Genomic DNA, 17177 nt, shown 5'->3' with positions numbered 1-17177 from the left:
TGAGAGGACAGGAACCTTTGAGAGTCCCCCTTTAAAATAGGGGCCTCAGGGCCTATGGGGGATTCTTCATGCATGTGTGTTGGGGGGCGGGAGGCAGAAGTTGCTGTGTGACTATAATCACAGGACAGGCCCTGGTGCCACTGCCGATCCCAACTCCGGCCACAGGCTCAGGTGCAACTGGGAAGAAGGGGCTGCTCTCCTACCACAGCAGGGGCACTTCCAGGGCCTGAGCAAGGCCTGGGAAGGAGGGAGAGACCCAAACCCTCCCAACAGTGCTTGTAGGCAGTGAGCTTCCTCCCAAGCATGCAGACATGCCGGCCCAGAGGCCAAAGCCGGAGAACCCAGCACACACTCCCCACGGTGGCGAGACCTGCGTCACTGGTCCCTGACCTGAGAAGTGTGAAGAGCGATTACTGCCCAGTGTGGGCGCTGGGTGAGGGCTGCCATCAGGATCCTGGGCACTAGAAGGGCCAGCATCAGGGAGGGGTGCCTGTGGGAGTTAGGGAGGGATTCCTGGCCTGGGGTGGGGGCCACCTGAGCAGAGTCCTGAGGGAGTCAATGGTTGTTAGGAGTAAGTTAATCCCAGTAGCCAGGCCTGGTTCTAAGGCTGGGCATGGATCGACTCTTAATTTCACCACCACCTGGAGGGAAGGTGATATCCTGAGCCCCACTTGATGGAGAAGGAAATGGACGCACCAGGAGGTTCAGTGGTTGGGGCAGCCCCCTGAGCTTCCTGAGCTGACGGCCCTGCAGGGGCCAGAACCCAGCTCCCACACCATCTGCGGCTGAGACCCCCGTGGCCGTGGCCGGCCATCCAGCTGGTGCCCTCAGGAGGCTCGAAGACAATGGGTCAGGGAAGAAGACAGGGTGGTTTGGCTCCACGGTGAAGAGCACAGGTCCAGCCAGTTCACTTGAACCTGAGCTGCCCCTCGCTGGTGTGACCACTTCTCCGAGCCTCGGATCCCCACCTAAAAATGGGCAGACTTCCGGCCCTGACCAGATCGCCTTCCTGAGGGGCTTGACAGCTCACTCCACGGCCAGGGCTTGGCTCGCTGGATTGCTCACCAAGAGAAGCCGAAACGCTCTCACTGGAGAGGCCCAGAGAGGCAGGACTCCCACACGGCAGATGTTCCAGATGTTCACCGGGGGACCCCTCACGGCGGGGTCTCCAGGGAGCTCGGCAGGGAGGGCTAGGGAGGCCCTGGGACCTGGGGCTGGATGGCCGGGCTGCAGAACGAGGGGCAGGAACCCGATTAGGGTAAGACCAGCACAAGGACCTGGGGTCACGAGTGGAAAGATGTGGTGGGCAGAGTCCCTTTTCAGCTCTTCGGCGTTTTCGTTGTTGTTGTTCAAAGTAAAAATGTGAGGAAAGCTCCTGTGTGTGTGTAAACTTGTGTTGTGTTGGTTGTGCGGTGTGTGTGTGTGTGTGTGTGTGTGTGTGTGTGTGTGTTGCATTGTGTGGAGAGGGGGTGGGCAGGCAGGGACTTCCTTGTGGGTGGCGGTGGGCTGGCTGAGACAGGGAGGAGGCAGAGAGGCTGGGTCTAGACCAGTGGTTCTCAACCTTCTGGCCCTTTAAATACAGTTCCTCATGTTGTGGTGACCCCCAACCATAAAATTATTTTCGTCGCTACTTCATAACTGTAATGTTGCTACTGTTATGAATCATAATGTAAATATCTGATATGCAGGATGGTCTTAGGCGACCCCTGTGAAAGGGTCGTTCGACCGCCAAAGGGGTCTCGATCTGCAGGTTGAGAACCGCTGGTCTAGACACTGGATGTGGGCCCAGAGGAGGGACCCAGGGCCAATGGAATGAGTTTGGGGCTTGAATCAGCCTGAGCCGCCCGCAGTCTTGTCTAGCTCAGCTGTGGTGCCGCAGAGGCCCCCACGGGGACAGTGGCCAAGCCACACCCATGGCTCCACCAGGTCTCACCTGTCAGTGTGGGAACCTGAGCACCCAGGTCGGCGGCGGCACCTGACTGGGGAGCAGCCAGGGAGAAGCCTCACGTGAGGCCCCTTTGATTGCCCTTGCCCCTCCCCCTACCACCTAGTGGCTCTGGGCAGGGTGTTCTCATCTGTGAAAGGCAAGTCCAGCCCACCTGCGGCCCACTTGCCTGAGGGCTGGGATCGGCCTCCTCAGGGGCCCAGGGACAGGTGGCTCTGCTCAGGAGGGGCCCTGGGCCTTCACCTGGATGGTCCAGGCTGCCCCCTCCCCCACCTGGGGTAGACCCCTCAGGGCCCCATTCCTGGGCCCCTTTGACAACCCCTCCTTCTCTTAAGAATCCTGCTCCCAGGCTCCCCTGGGCCTCTCCCTCCCACCCTCCCCCACTCACACCTCAGGGAGCTCTGGACAGCCCCTCCCCGCCCAGAGCTGGGCCATGAGCCCGGGAGCCTCAGCAGGGAAGGTGGAGGCTCTGCGGTGCCACCTTCTGTCTGCCCCCGCCCCCCACCCGGGCCCTCTGTGTCCCTCTGACTGTGCCAGGAGCTCCCTGAGAGCAGGAGCGAGTCTGATCGCCCAGGGGCTGGCGTGCCGTCGCCACTCACTGATGGCCGGCCGGCTCCGTGGATGGGGGCCTGGGACTTCTTGGAGCTCAGGGGCTGAGTCTGCCTCACCTGGACCCCGTGCCCGGGGCAGAGCTGTTTGTTTTGTTGAACTGATGGAGGCACCGTGAAGCCACGCGTTTACTGAGCGCTTGCTGTGTGCCAGCTGCTCCCCTAGCACTCGGACACTTTTAAACTCAGTGACTCCTGAAGAGAGAGTCTGATGGGAATGGAGGGGACCTGGATTAACCAAGCTGTGTGCTGACGGGAGGTGCCAGCAGACGCCACGGGGACCCCTGGCCCACAGCTCCCCAGCTAAGCTCTCAAGGTTGCCCGTAGAACCTGTCAGTGAACCAGTGGTCATTCTACCCACCTCTGGCCTAAGCAAGGACTGAATGCCCGGGCTGAGCTCTGCAAGGTGCCAGCTAATCAGTTTACCTCCAAATGTGCAAACTAGATTTACTATGTTCCTTGTACAGAAGTAAACAGCAAGCTAATGACCAGCAAACGTCTCTGAGTTATTCTTTGACACCTACAGCAGCCCCGGCGGGGAGGGTTCTATTATTCTCCCCGTTTGAAGGACAAGGATATGCAGGCTCAGGGAGGTTAAGTCACCTGCCCAAGGCCACACAGTTGGGGAGTGAGGAGAGAGACCTGCCCCACACCCCCACCTGTTCAGACCCTGTGGCCAGATGCCCCTTCCCCTCTCAGACCCAGTCCTGAGCCAGGAAGGGTAGCAAAACCACCCTGGCACGGTCAGTGCAGGAGCCACGCCACCCTACACTCCCTGAGTTGACCCCCTACTGATCCGTCCGTCCCTGAGGATGGCTGGCCCTACGCCTGCTTCTCCCTCCCAGGGGCTCCGCCGAGGGCCAGAGCCTGCACCCCACATGCTCAAATCACCCTCTGGGCTCCCCTTCGCCTGCAGCTGAAGGTCCCAGCTACTCGGCCTGGTGTTCGGACTCTGCGTTTGGTCCACTCCTCATGTCACACGCTCCCCTCCCGGCACAGGCCCTCTCTCGCTCTGTCCAGCCATCAGAATTGCCCTTCATCCCGACGGCCTTCACTAGCCCTTGCTGGGGACCTCTAGGCCCGCGTCACCCCATGCAGGGTCGGCTCCCTGACTGAGGGTTCAGCGCGGAGTCCCGCCACAGCCGTGTCCCTGAGGAAGGCCCTGAGCAAACGGGGTCCCAAGAGCACCACATGGCCTCCCCTGGCGGAATGGAGGTGGGTGGTAGGAGTTCACAGTCTATGCTCCCGAGTTTGTGAGCCACTGCACACGTGACACAGGGACTGGTCTTGGTGTGTGGGAGCATGCGTCTACACCCACACACACACCCATGTGCCACAGGCCGGTGTGGAGGGGCCTGCGTGTGCAGCCAGCCCCGTCTGGGTGTGCGTGTGTACACCTGCGATTGGTGCTCCCGTCTGGGAATGTGTGTGTGTGTCCGCATCTGTGTGTGGGCCTGCGTGTGCACAGGCGTGGCCAGGGTGTCCCTCCTGCAGCGGTCCCCATGCTGTGGTGAGGAAGGTGCCCCGTGCCTGCAGCGGGACTCCTGCCCGTGCTCCAGCGCAGCCCCACCACTGCCCTCCGCCGCCAGCAGCCACTGGAAGCAAAGAGAGGTGCCTCTCGGAGCAGCTGGCCGGGGTGGGCCTGCCCAGCAGCGGGGCGGGCATGCCGGGCCTGCTGCACAGAGGACCCTGCTTTCGGAGGCAGGCAGGCCAGGGCTCAATACCAGCTCAGCTTCCTTCCGCGAGCCTCAGTTTCCCCAAGTGTAACATGGGGTGATAGCCCCTGGGTTCCGAGAGGACTAGACGGGCTCAGGTTTCCACAGTAGATGCTCACTCACTGGGAGCTGCGGCGATTACGAACAAAATCATTATTACTACAAGTCCGAGGGTCTGCCTCTAAGGAAGACCCTGAGGGGCGGGCCGACAAGGTGGCTGAGAGCATCGTGCTCCCACATCTGTGTCGGGTGGGGATGGCCTCAGGTGGAGTCACGGGGGATGGGGGTACAGGGATGCTCTGGTGAGGGGTCGGGGGAGGTGGGGGCCTGGGGGATGCTTCCAGCCTGGAGCTCCAGGGCTCTTCTGTGCAGATGAAGTCACGTGGGCACGCAGGGGCTCCTGCTGGGCCCCAGGACAAGGGCGACGAGCACCCGTCTGAGATGGCATCTGTCCACTGTCAGCTTGTCCCAGAGCGTCGCCGAGCCGAGCAGGCTGCTGGGCCTCTCCCTGCGGCAGCCACGCCTGCCGGGGCTCTGCCCAGGGCTCCACTGGGGCCTCTACCTTGCCCTCCTGGCCTGATACGTTGGCTCTGTCACCTGGGGAGCCTCTCCCAGGAGCAGGGCTGAGCTGGCGGCCCCATCCGGCCGGAGTGACACTGGCCGCTGTCCTAGCGCTTATCCTCCTTCTGCTGCCGCAGGGCCTTCAGGAAGACCCCCTTCACCTGGCCCAGGGTCTCGTGGTACATGCGGAAGTCCTCCTCCTTCCCCCGCAGGGCACCGTCCAGGGCAGCCTTCAGCATCTCATTCTCCTCGGCCTGGATGGCCAGCCTGGACCACGCGGAGAGAGGGCTCGGTGAGGCCCGCGCTGGTGCGCGTGCGTGCGCGCGCACGGGAGGCCCTGGGATGGGACTATCAGCGCCGCCGCCTCAGGCGCAGGCTCCCTCTGACCCGTCCCATCCTCCCACAGACCCGGGGGTGGGGGGTGGAGGGGGGGGACAGACCATGTAGGATTCCTCTCTGGGCCTGGCACCAGTTCGCCTCCCAAAAGGTTGGCTGCCTCAAGGATGGGACTCATTTGTCGAGGTTCCCCATCACTGCATTTGACCTTGCAAGGCTTAACCGAGTGAGCCAAGTGGGTTTGGCAGCCCTCGCTTAATGAAACTTCTCTTGGGACTTTGGGGTTATCAGGGTCACGGCCGAGTCTCTCCACCTCCTGATGGCCAGTCGCTGAATTACAGGCCTACAACCCACAGCTCGGCAGGGCCAGCCTTCTGGACAAGCAGAGGTCAAAGGGGAGGGACATGATCCTCCTGCCCATCGAATCACCTCCACCCGGACTGTGCCACCCTCCGGGAGACAGGGCAGGGGCACCTGGTGGTAATCTCCTCCATCTGGGACTCCACGGGCATGCTGGAGGGCTGGGTGAGAGACCGGTCCTTCTTCTCTCTCGCATTTGGGTTGTGCCTGGCGGTAGAGGCGGGCAGACCTGTGGGGCAGCAGCATCCGCTGTCGGTGATGAGGCCTTGGCCCCGTGTTCACACTCTCCTTCTCCACCCCCGGCTATCCGCTTCCTGCTTTTCCGCTTGTTGAAACAGTAGAATTCCTTCAAGGTGCCGGCAAGGCCTGCCTCCCCCGGGAAGCCCTCCCTGATACCGGCGCTGCATCCCCCTGGACACTGGCTGTGGCCTCTGCTATAGCCCCGACTTTGTACCAAGGTGGTTCCTCTAGTTCCTCTGTCCCTCTTTGCACTTTACAAGTTTCTGGAAGGCAGTGGGGCCTGAGGCCAGGCCTGCAGTCTGAGCCTGAGTCTAGGCAGTCACTTCATCTGATGCCCTCAAACCCCTGGGTCCCCAACTCTAGTGCCCATCCCAGCCAGCAGCTCCGCCCATACATACATACATACATACAGAGGGTCCAGGGTGGCTGGGCTCAGGGACCATGGCTGGGCTCAGAAAAAAAAATCAAAGCCCAGCTGGTGGGGAACTTGGGCACGATCAACAGCATCAGAAAACCTCTGTGCTGACAAGGCCCTCAGGCTGGATGGCCCTCTGGGTGATGGGGCTCAGGGGAAATCACCTGGCATCAGCAGACCTGGCTTTCACCCCCTGCTGTGTGGCCTCAGGTAAACCATCAACCTCTCTGAGCTGCTTTCCTCACCTGTAAAATGAGGACAATCGTTCTCTCGCCTCTAGTGAGGCCTGAGTGAATTCACACTTGTGGGTCGGACCACCTCCTCAGCACCCACGGCTCCCCTGACCTCACCTTCTATTCCCTCCCCTCACTTGCTCCAGCTTCAGGGCCTCCTTGTGGTTCCTCTAAAAGAGGGACCTCCAGCCGAGCTCCCAGCGGGGTGCCTCTGCACTTGCTCCTCCCTCCAGTACCTGTGTGCCTCGTCCCCTCCCACTCCCACCCCCACCATCTCTGCCGGCCGCCCCACGGAAAGCAGCTGCTCCCTCCGACCACCTGCCCCCTTCCGCTGCCTCAAGCCACGGCACCTGCCTCCAGCTAACTTAGCTGCTAGGTCCTCGCATGTCTTCCACTGGTTTATCTGTCTTTCGTCTACCTTCTTCACTGGACTGAACTGTCCTGAGCGGCCAAACCCCAGAATCGGGGCCCCTCCCTTTACTGACTGGGGGCTGCCCTGCCCGTGCCCCAGGCTGGCGGGTGGCAGCGGCCACAGGGGCACTTTCTGCCCGGCAGCTGCCCCTCACTGTCTGGCCAGGATCAAGGCAGTGTGTTTAGCCCTCCTAGGCCGGGAACCTGGCTGCTCGGCGGGAGGGGAGCTTCAGGCCCGGAGACACCGCGTCCGTGAAGACCTGCTCCTGAGGGCCCAGGGGGTCAGCAAGGCTGAGCGCCAGGCCCTTCCTCAGCTGGGGCCTCAGCAGCACCTGAAGGCCCGAGCCCTGGGCCCTGCTGGCGAGAGCAGCGAGAAGGGCACACCCCCCTCTGTGTCTCCGTCCTGATCCCAGCTGGGCTGGCACCAAAGGTCTGAGTGTCCTGGGCTGGGGGGACGGAGGGGGAAGGACTGGGGTGTTGAGAGGCAGGGCAGTGGAGACAGAGCCCCGAGGGGTTGGGATGGGATGTCCGAGGGAGGCAGGCCCAGCCCTCCACACTGGACTCCTCCCCCGTGGGAGTCAGCCACCCCAGAAAGGCTTCTGGCTCTGGCATCCGGCACCCCCAGCTCGGTTCAGCCCCACGGGACGCTAACGCTGCTGCCCCTCGAGAAGCCCTGTGTTAGAGCCGCAGGCCTTTTGGGTTAGGACGGTAAACGCCCTCCACAGGCCGGTGTGGTCCTAGGAGAGGACCTGGTCAAGGCCAGGAAAGCGGAAGTGACCTCAGGTTCGCTCCCTCCAAGGCGAGGAGCAGGCTGTCCCTGCCCATCTCCCCTCCGTGCTGCTGGCGGGAAGCGGAAGCCACCACCTTGGACCATGAGAGGGAAGCTGAGTGTGGGGATGGTGGGGCACATGACGGGAGCCCCCAGGCCTAGGAGAGGCCCTTCGCTCCGCTGACGACTGCTGGGGGCAGAACGTGTCCTCTGCTGGCGGGCCTGCTGCTCTGGCTCCCAGCCGGCCAGCTCTGCCCCTCACCGACGTCAGCTCGGGACAGAGGGCTGAGGGCTGGGGTGGTGGCTGAGGACACCCAGCCAGGGCACTGCCACCTTCCGCTAAGTGCTCACAGGTGAGCTGGGCCAGGGCCACCTGGGGCGAAGGCACTCTGGGGCTCCCGGGTCTGCCTGGGAGGCCGGGGAAAGAGGACAGGGGGCAGCAGGGACGGGCAGAGCCCCCTCTGATGGAGCCTCCGCTTCCCACATTCTCCTCGACGGGCTGCTGACCAGCTTCCCTGCCCCGACCCTGGGCCCCCGGTCCAGCCCTACCTGTTTTGCTCCTAGAGGCTGATGTGTGAGAGGCCGTCCTCCCGGGCTCCAGGCGCATCCTCCCCAGGTGCTGCTCCAGCACCACGCTGCGCTGCCGCTCCTCCTGCAGCCTCCGCTGGGCCTCCAGAAGCCGGCCGTCCCTCTCCTCCACCCTGGGGGCGAGACGAGGGGCTGCCGCACTGCCTGGCTCCCAGGGAGGTGGGCACATCTGACACGGGTGGTGGTGGGACGGGCTCTTCTTTCCTTTCGACGCAGTAACACGGGCACGTGCGTTTAAAATCCCTATGGTTCCCCCCGAGGCGGAAAAGGGAAAAATCTGCACGCTGCTCACTCCCATGCCTGCTCGCCAGAAGCAAGCACCTCGAACACGGCTGGCTGCTGCTTGGACTATTTAATGCCTTGTTTCCACAGATGCTTATGCTGCTATGTTTTATTTTTTTTAATTTCTTTAGAGAGAGAGGAAGGGAGGGAGGGAGTGAGGGAGGGAGGGCGAGATTTGCTGTTCCACTTGCTTATGCATTCACTGGTTGCTTCTTGTGACAAGCCCTGACCGGGGATCGAACCACAACCTTGGCGTAGCAGGACGACCCTCTAGCCCAGTGGTCGGCAAACTCATTAGTCAGCAGAGCCAAATGTCAACAGTACAACGACTGAAATGTCTTTTGAGAGCCAAATTTTTTAAACTTAAACTATATAGGTAGGTACATTGTTATTAACTTAATTAGGGTGCTCCTAAGCTGGCCTTTGCTGAAAACGCCCTCAATCTGATTGAGGTACGTCCGCTGAGGTCGGCCCCTTCCAACTCTCCCATCCACACTCGTCTTGTATACTGGTTTCGTCTATCTCCTTTCGTTCATCCTCTCTCTATGTCCAAACCATCTCAACATGCCTTTCTCAATCCTCGACACTACATCTTCTTTCACTCCACAACGTTCCCTAAAATTAACTTAATAAACTTTAAAGTTTTAAGTCAACTTTGAACTGTACGTGGTCTTTTGTGGAAGAGCCACACTCAAGGGGCCAAAGAGCCGCATGTGGCTCGCGAGCCGAGGTTTGCCGACCACGGCTCTAACCAGCTGAGTTACCCAGCCAGGAATATGCCTGTCCTTTTAAGGTTTAAATGGAATCGTTGGACTTCCTGCTGTGCAACATGAGAATTTAGTTTTACTTCGATCCCCTCCTCTTAGGACCGAGCGTCCCCCCTCCACCTCCCAAGTCCTGCTGAATTAATATGAGGTGGCGTATCGGGTTCCTGTTGCTGCTGTAACAAATGGTTGCAAACGTAAACAGCATGACGGGACACGAGTTTATTATCTCACAGTTCTGTTAGCCAGAGGGTTCGGCAGGTTCTGTGGGTGTCTCTGCTCCAGGTTCCACGAGCCAGAACCAAGGTGCTGGCGGACCTGGGCTGGTCCCTGGAGGTTCTGGGGGAGCATCCGGAAGAAGTCAGATCCAATGGAGGGACTGAGCTCCCGGCTCCTGCTGGTTGCTGGCCGGGTCATTATCTCTTACAGGCCCCGTGGGCTCTCCCTCTTCTACGCCGGCCTGATACGCTCACCCGCGCTCCAAGTCTCTGGGGTTTCTGCTGCGGCTCTCCGACAGACCCAGCTGCAGCAATCTCTCTGCTTTTAAGGGCTCAAGTGATTACACTGGGCCCACCTGGTAATCCAAGATAATGTTCCTACGTTGGGATCCATAACAATAATTACATTTGCAAAGTCCCTTTGGCCCCAGAGGGGGACCCAATCCGGTCCACCCCAGGGGGTTGCATTAGAAATGTCATGGTTACATTTCCTTTCTTAATTGTTGCTTCTCTTGGATTGAGTGATTGCCTTCTGTTTATTGTCATTTATGGCTATTATTATTGTTCTCTTCTATAACAATAATGGATTCACGGGCCTGGAAGACCTTGCTATTTGGTTATTTCTCACGAAGGACTTGTTTGACCTCCCTGGGGCTGGGGGTAAGTCGTTCCTGTGGCCAGGTGGGGCACTGGCGACTTTGGTGACACTCAAGGCTCAGTGGGAAGGCCGGGACTCCCGGAGACTGAGGCAGGCAAACGTTACAGACACACATGCCGATCAGAGTGGCTGCCGGGAAATTCTCAGGGTTGGAGGAACTGGTCTTTGCACACTTGTGACGAGTCAAGAAGGAACTGAATGGTGACAATTTTCAAAAGTACTAACTACTAATACCAAACAGTACACAAACACAGTATACAGGCCTCTTAACACAACTTGTTCAAGCATGTTCCTTGAAACTATTTGCAGAAGCAAAAGAACAACTCAAACAACCTAAAAGGTCCATGGACAGGGGAAAGAGAATAAGTGGTCACTAACATACTCATCCCAGGGAGTCCGATGGAATCTGAGAGAGCTGTGCTGGTCGGCACCGGGGCTGCCAGCATAATGCTCATGTGTAGCTAAATGCACATGAATGAACATCAGATGGCATTAAAAGCTCGGCTCCTCAGTCACACTGGCCACACGTGGCTAGTTGCTTCTTTGATCAGTAGCTGAGCCGAGGCGGTTAGGCGCCCGTTTGTCAATGGCTTTAGTCCTAGCAGCTCCCCAAGACCATGTGCACCAACCTCATGAGACTCCAGACATTGTTAAAGACCCGCCCTTTTTACTTTGTAATTGATTTTCATTCTATTTTGAGCGTTTGACCAAATGGACCGAATGGCAATGGGAAGTGGTGACTACACCAAGTCATTGGTGAGTGAATGTTTTGATGTTAAAAATTTTGCTTTCACGAGGACTGTAACTGTTGGGATAGGGATAAAGAATACTCAGATGAGGAGGTCTCCCTATCCAGGAATGAATTTAATACAAATGATACAAGATCTCTATGAAGATCAATATTACACATTATATACATAATGCCGTATACATGGTTTGCCATTATTTGTGGACATTTTAAATGGGCATATTCTTTGATTCAGAGATCCCACTACTAGAAGTTTGTAACACGGATATACTCCCACAGACATGTAAAGATGTGCCTAGTGTGAGTCCGTCTTTTAATTAATTATATATGTGTGTGCATCTACAGATACACATATGTACACATATACATGCATATTTTTGGATGTACAAAGAAAACATGTTGAAAGTTCTAACAGATCTTTTCTGTGAGGAGTGGGAAATTGGTGGGGGGTAGGGGTTGGAAAAGGAGTCTTTTTGCAATAAGTTATATCTCTGTCACAGGAAAGCTTCCAATCTCATAAGCCAGTGTGAGAGCAGAAGACATGAACTTGGGCTCAGACAAGGCAGCGAGCTGCGAGCGAGTTGTCTGCGTAATTGTGGACTGAGGCAGTCTCCTTCGGCAAGCCAGGGAAGTGGTAAGGACGCCCGCAGTCTACCAGGGCCTCAGCGGGGGACAGAGCACCGAGCTTGAGGAAATGGAAAACAAGGCCAGCACTTGTGTGTTCAGGAAACCCTAAACCAAGAAATTAGCATAAATGACCGAGCACAGACCACTGAAACCCCAAGAGCGCCACACAGACAAAAGCCGCTCCGTGGAGGAGCACTTCCACGGCCTAAGAACTGCCGCGAGCCACTCCGCGTGGGGTGGTTTCTGCTGCGGAAACAGATAGCTGCCTCACCTTGGTTCACAAAACCCCCAACGCTCAGGTGCGACTCAGAGGAAATGGGAGAGAAAGCCTGAACGGGTGTATTCCTCCCGTTCCGTTTCCACGACAGAGAAAGAATTACTGTCACTTTTCTCACAGACCTGAGCGTGTCCGGAAATCAGATCCTCCCTGCGTACTGCAGGAAAAGACAACAATGAACGCTGATCACTTCCCGCCGCTAAGGTGGCGGCCATCCATTGACCACTTCCCAGCACCCCTCCCTCCTTTGGTCATGATATTCTCTTTTTCTCTTTAACACGCTGCCCCTCCTCCACCTGTGAGTACCTGGAGGCATTTCCAGTCAAGATGCCTGGCCCGCGTCCAGGGAGGGACACGAGAGTGATCTGGGCAGCTAGAATTCCCCCTCAGAACCCACGGGCACTGGAACTGAAAGCCATCGGGCCTTCATGCCAGTGGCCCAGGGGAGACCACCCAAGGTCCCTGCTACCAAGATTCCTGGACCCTCTCGAGCTTCTCTCCTGCTCAGTGCCTGGAGCCTGCCAGCACCCTCCTAGTGCCGGCCTTTCCCTCCGCTTAGCCGGAATCGGTTCCTATTGCCTGTCACCAAAGCGCCCTCACTGACATGTGATACGGGCCCGTTAGGGTGGAAACTCGGTGATGTCATTTATATTCTCACTGTGGAGGTCACGTGGGTAGGCCATGTGTTGGCCAGGGCACCTGCGTTTCTTGCCAAAGGGTCACTTGAGTGAGGAGCACTGATTTATCTGAACGGAAACCTGTCAACAACCCCTTGGAGAAAACCATGCCTCCTGGTCCACTGCCTCGGGCCACCCGCTCCCCTCGCCTCCCCAGAGAAGTCCCAGCTCTGAGCTCCCAGCTGCTCTCTTTCCCTTTGTAACTCCGGACACCAGTCTAGCCTCCGATGTGGTCGATTGACTGACTTCACTACTCCAGGGAGCCTCTCCCTGAGACCCCCACCTCAGTCCACCTGCCTGCAACAGCCTCGTAGGACAGGGCAAACCGGCGTGATGACAGGGCCCCCAGGGTGTGGGCACTGGGTGGGGACATGAGCTGTGTCAGGGAATGCCCCGGACCAACACTGTGGGAGCTGAACTCCCCGGTCACGTGGACCCAGTCACAGACGAGGCCTGGCCAGGCCGTGCACCCCCGACCCAGGTAGGCCCATGAAAGGGAGTCCCTGAGCCCAGGGGTTACCGTTTCTGCAGGACGGTGACGAACTCGGTGAGCCGGTTGCGTTCCACCTCGGTGGCCTGCCAGAGAGCCTTGAGCTCTGTCACCTGGGCCTGCCAGCCCTTGTGTTCCGGGGAGTCCAAGAACCTGGGGACCAGGACGAAGGCAGGATGAGGTCATTTGAGGGGTTACCTGAAGACACACTACGATGGTGGCAGAGAGTTGAAGGACATTCAGGGGTTCTCAGAGATGGCCAGAGAGGAGGAAGCCACCCCAGTCCCCCTGGCCCCCTGGTCATCCACCCTTGGCTGCTCCTCAGCCACCATTCTGGGCCCTGCTGAAGTCTCCAGGCCTCACGTCGCCGGCTCTACACCAGGCCCCACCAGGGCACCTCTGTTCATCCAACCCCTCGTGGGGGCCTGGAATAAGTCTGGCGGCCACAGTAGTTGGCTTTTGGGGACCTGGGGTGTTCTGGGTACCTGTGTGGCCTGGGGCCTGGCCTCCCTGCCCAATGCCAGCCTGCCCCAGCCCTCTCGCACATGCCGACTTGGTCCCAAGCCCAGCCCACTCTGCCAGAGCCCGAACAGGTGGCTTTGTGAACTGTCCGCTTTCTCCAGCCCTGATCCGGACATCACTGCTTCCCTCCTTACCACTGGGCCTGCCTACCTGCCCTCCCCAGTGGCCGGGGTCAGGGCAGAAGGTAAGCTCTGCCTCACCCCAACCCCCCAGAGGCCACGTGCGAGTCCCAAGCTGCTCTCTGCTTTGCCTTCACCTTTCCCAGTGAGACCCTGGTGACCCTGGCTGTGCTCAGCATCACAGGACACAGATAGGCCAGCCCAGAGGCTGGCACTCCGTGGTCTTGGGCAGGTTCTTCCCCTCTCTGGGCCCTGGTGGTCCCTCTGCACAGGGTGGGGCCGGTGGAGAGGGCCCTGAGGATGCAGGCTCCATGCTCTGACCAAGGCCTTGCTGCTCTGCTCAGAGTGTGGTGTCCGTGTCAGCGGCCGGGGCATTGCCTGCGAGCCGGTTGGAAATGCAGGGTCCCAGTCTCTGGCCCAGACCTGCCGCCGACTCAGAACCCACATCTAACCTGGCAGAGCCATGCTGACCCGTGTGAGCACCACAGTTCGGAAAGCCCTACTCCAGTCACCTCCTTGATCTCCCATGTGGGGGAGGCACCCTGCCTTACTCCAGGCACCCACCAGTCTCCAGGCCATCCCTGATGGAAACCTTCTCTGGGTCACCCCTGCCCCACGCACACCCGTCCTGCCACTGATGGGAAGGGACTGCAAGCTCCATGAAGGCAGGGCCCGCACGCGCTCAGGTTCAGTGAACATTTGCATCATGGAAGGAACCAGCTTGAGAACCAGCAGGCTGGGCCCAGGAGCACACGGGCCCCTGCACCCCTGTGGCATGCCCAGGTCCCAGCCACACAGGCTGGAAGGGACCTCCAGAGGTCATCCTGTCCACCTCCCCGATCCTCCTCCTGTGACTACAACCAAAGGAGACAGAGCCTGTCCTTCTCTGTGGCAGGAGAACTGTGGTGGGAGCCCCCTGGCTCAGAGTTGGCTCCCTCTCTCCCCAGATGCCCTGTGTCTCCAGGCTGCTGAGCGGGGCAGCTGCAGGGCTGGCCTTGGCCATGGTCCCCGAGCTGCCGGATGCCAGGCCAGAAGTGTCGTGGGCACTTCCTGGGAAACGGAAGCCCCGAGAGGACCAAATTGCCCAGCAAGTCAAGGGTGGGCCTAGACCCGTGGTCGGCAAACTGCGGCTCGCGAGCCACATGCGGCTCTTTGGCCCCTTGAGTGTGGCTCTTCCTAAGCCTTAGGAGTACCCTAATTAAGTTAATAACAATGTACCTACCTATATAGTTTAAGTTTAAAAAATTTGGCTCTCAAAAGAAATTTCAATCGTTGTACTGTTGATATTTGGCTCTGTTGACTAATGAGTTTGCCGACCACTGGCCTAGACCCACTCTGCGGCTCCCATCAGAACCTGAGCTGACCTGCCTGAGGGGTGGGGGTGGGGGAGTGGCTGGCAGCAGGGGCAGGGTTCCAGGGGACAGTGGGCAGGGCTCAGAGGCAGGACAAAGCCACCCTTTGTCCAGTGAGCAGCAGGAAGAACAAAGAGCCCATCTGAGAACAAGGCTGGCTTCTGTCACAGAGATGGGGCCGGGGGAGGAGGGGCTATCAGTGCCTTCAAGTGGGGAGGCATCGGGATGAGAATTTCTCCCCCAGAGGCTGATTCTCAGCGGGCAAGCGAAGACGAGGGGCGGGGCTGGGCCCTGGGCCCTGGAAGATTCCCCTTCAGGCTACAGGAGCAGGGACACTGGACTGCGAGTCGGAGGCTGGGACTGGTTCCAAGCCTCTCACCTTGGACAAGGCACTCCAGGTCCTCCCTGCCCTCCACGTCCTTATGTAACCGTGCGAGCGTTCCCGGACTTGGCCTGGCCTCAGTTTCCCCTCCTTTTAATGGGATGGTGCTCCCGGCTGCGTCAGGGATGGGAAGGACGGAGAGGGCCCGGGATGCTGGGTTCTTACCTGGGTGAGGCCCCATGAGGACTGGGCGGGGAAGGCCACGTGCGGGCAGATTCCACGAGTGTGTGGCCCAGGCTGGTCACCGAGCTGTGTGAAGGCAGAAGGGGCTCGTCACCGCGGGGAGGCAGGCCGGTCCTGCCGGGCCCCACCAGCTGGGCGGGGAGCCGGGGCTAGCAGGGCCCAGAGCGCCGAGGAGGTGGCCAGTGCTGGCCCTCGCAGCCGCCTGTGGATTGGCTGGCTGCTCCTCTCTGGAGAGCTCGTGCTCAAAACGAGAAAGCAGGAGACGTCAGAGCCTCGAACAATCGAGCACAGGTCTGTGCTGTGAGTCCCAGAAGCAGGTGCATCCCGAGAGGACTGTGCAGGGAGCTGCAACCGCAGGCTCCACGAGTGGCGGGGCCTGGGCCTCCTGCCCTTCAAGCAGATGCGGGGCCAGCGGGCAGGAGGGGCCCACGTGCTGGGAGGACGATGCCACAGCCATCTCCACATTCCCAGCGGAGGCAGCAGAAGCCTCCTTTCCGCTGAGTCGCCAACAGTCACTTCCCCACCCCTGCAGCCCACGGGCCACTTACCGAGGGGATCTGAGCCTGCCGTGGTCGCCCGCCGAGGCCGGGGGCTTGGCCAGGCCCGCGTCCTCCGGGACCTCGGTGGGGGCGGGGCCGACCTCGGGCCCACTGGACCCCTCGCTCACGCCTTTATTCCGATGATACTGCAGGGAACAGACACGGGTTGGACGCTCAGGGTTTGCCTCTGAGGCCTGGGCAGGCAGGAGGGGGCCTTGGCTGGATTCCGGGCCTTTCAGGGGACATGAAAGAGGCTTCTTTTCAGGGGTGAGACGCGAGGCCTGTCTGGTGCCGGCGCTCCTTGCATGATAATGACATTGAATAATGCCTCTCTTCAGAAGGGAGCTGCCCGGTGCAAGGCCGAGGCCGGAGAGCTGTTCTACATTCTGGTCCCAAAGGGACGCACGGCCGGCGGGCGATCAGAGGCTGACGTCCTGAGTGGGCCCGTCGCTCTCGGCCACCCCACCCTCGCCGCCAGCTGGAGAAACTTGAACTTCCAGACACCTGTGGCCAGAGAGGCTGCCGGGCCCCCATTCCTCCCCCGCCCCTCCCTCCTCTGGATAGCAATGAGGCCTGCCTGAAGGACCCCAGCAAGGGGTGGACAGCCCCACCCGTTCTGAGAAAACTTGTCTGGTGGGCAGTGCTTGCCCCCAGCCGGCTGGTGACCTTTGAGAAAAGGGTCAGTCCCCGTTTGTGTGCCCGGAGCCAGGAGCGCTGAGGTGGGGATGCTGGAATGCCGTGTGCCCTTCAGACTTCACTCCCCAGTGAGCCTGGGCGAGAGGCAGGGGGAGGACTGTGAGAAGATGCCCCCACTCACTGCCACGCATACTGTCCCCAAGCCTCCCTCCTGCCCCCGGCTCTCCCACAGCCTGATCCCGTGGCCCAGGCTGGCCTGGCTCTGGAGAGGGATGGCTACAGGACAAACCGCCCACACCCACCAACACCAGCCGGGGCTGAGGGCTCCCTGGGCTCCGGTGCCTCCCACGGCACCATGCACCCTGGGAACAGGGCAGGGATGCTCTGAGACACGCCTTTGGCTGTGCCCGTCGAGCTGGCCGAGAGGCTCCCATCCTGGGAAACCTGTGTGGATGTCAAGGAATCCTCCCCAGAGGTGACCAAAGCCCCTGCCCCCAGCACCACTGGCACCGCAGGGAGGGG

At 59.8% G+C, this 17177-nt stretch overlaps 1 protein-coding gene across 1 annotated transcript in view; it reads right to left on the bottom strand.

The window, feature by feature from the left end:
* Window positions 1-4402: 4402 nt before the first annotated feature.
* CCDC13 (coiled-coil domain containing 13) overlaps window positions 4403-17177 on the bottom strand; it is a 31409-nt gene continuing 18634 nt past the window's right edge. The window contains 6 exon segments of the mRNA XM_070391481.1: window positions 4403-5096; window positions 5640-5754; window positions 8143-8294; window positions 12953-13075; window positions 15463-15546; window positions 16029-16165. Coding sequence (XP_070247582.1) covers window positions 4937-5096; window positions 5640-5754; window positions 8143-8294; window positions 12953-13075; window positions 15463-15546; window positions 16029-16165 — 771 coding nt within the window. The 3' untranslated portion in view covers window positions 4403-4936.

Source organism: Myotis yumanensis, unplaced genomic scaffold (genome assembly GCF_028538775.1).
Source record: "Myotis yumanensis isolate MYYU_CA2020_CCGP unplaced genomic scaffold, mMyoYum1.0.hap1 SCAF_14, whole genome shotgun sequence".
NCBI classification, from domain to species: Eukaryota; Metazoa; Chordata; class Mammalia; order Chiroptera; family Vespertilionidae; genus Myotis; species Myotis yumanensis.
The sequence above is the reverse complement of the archived record's forward strand: the minus strand, read 5'-3'. Positions and strand labels throughout refer to the sequence as shown.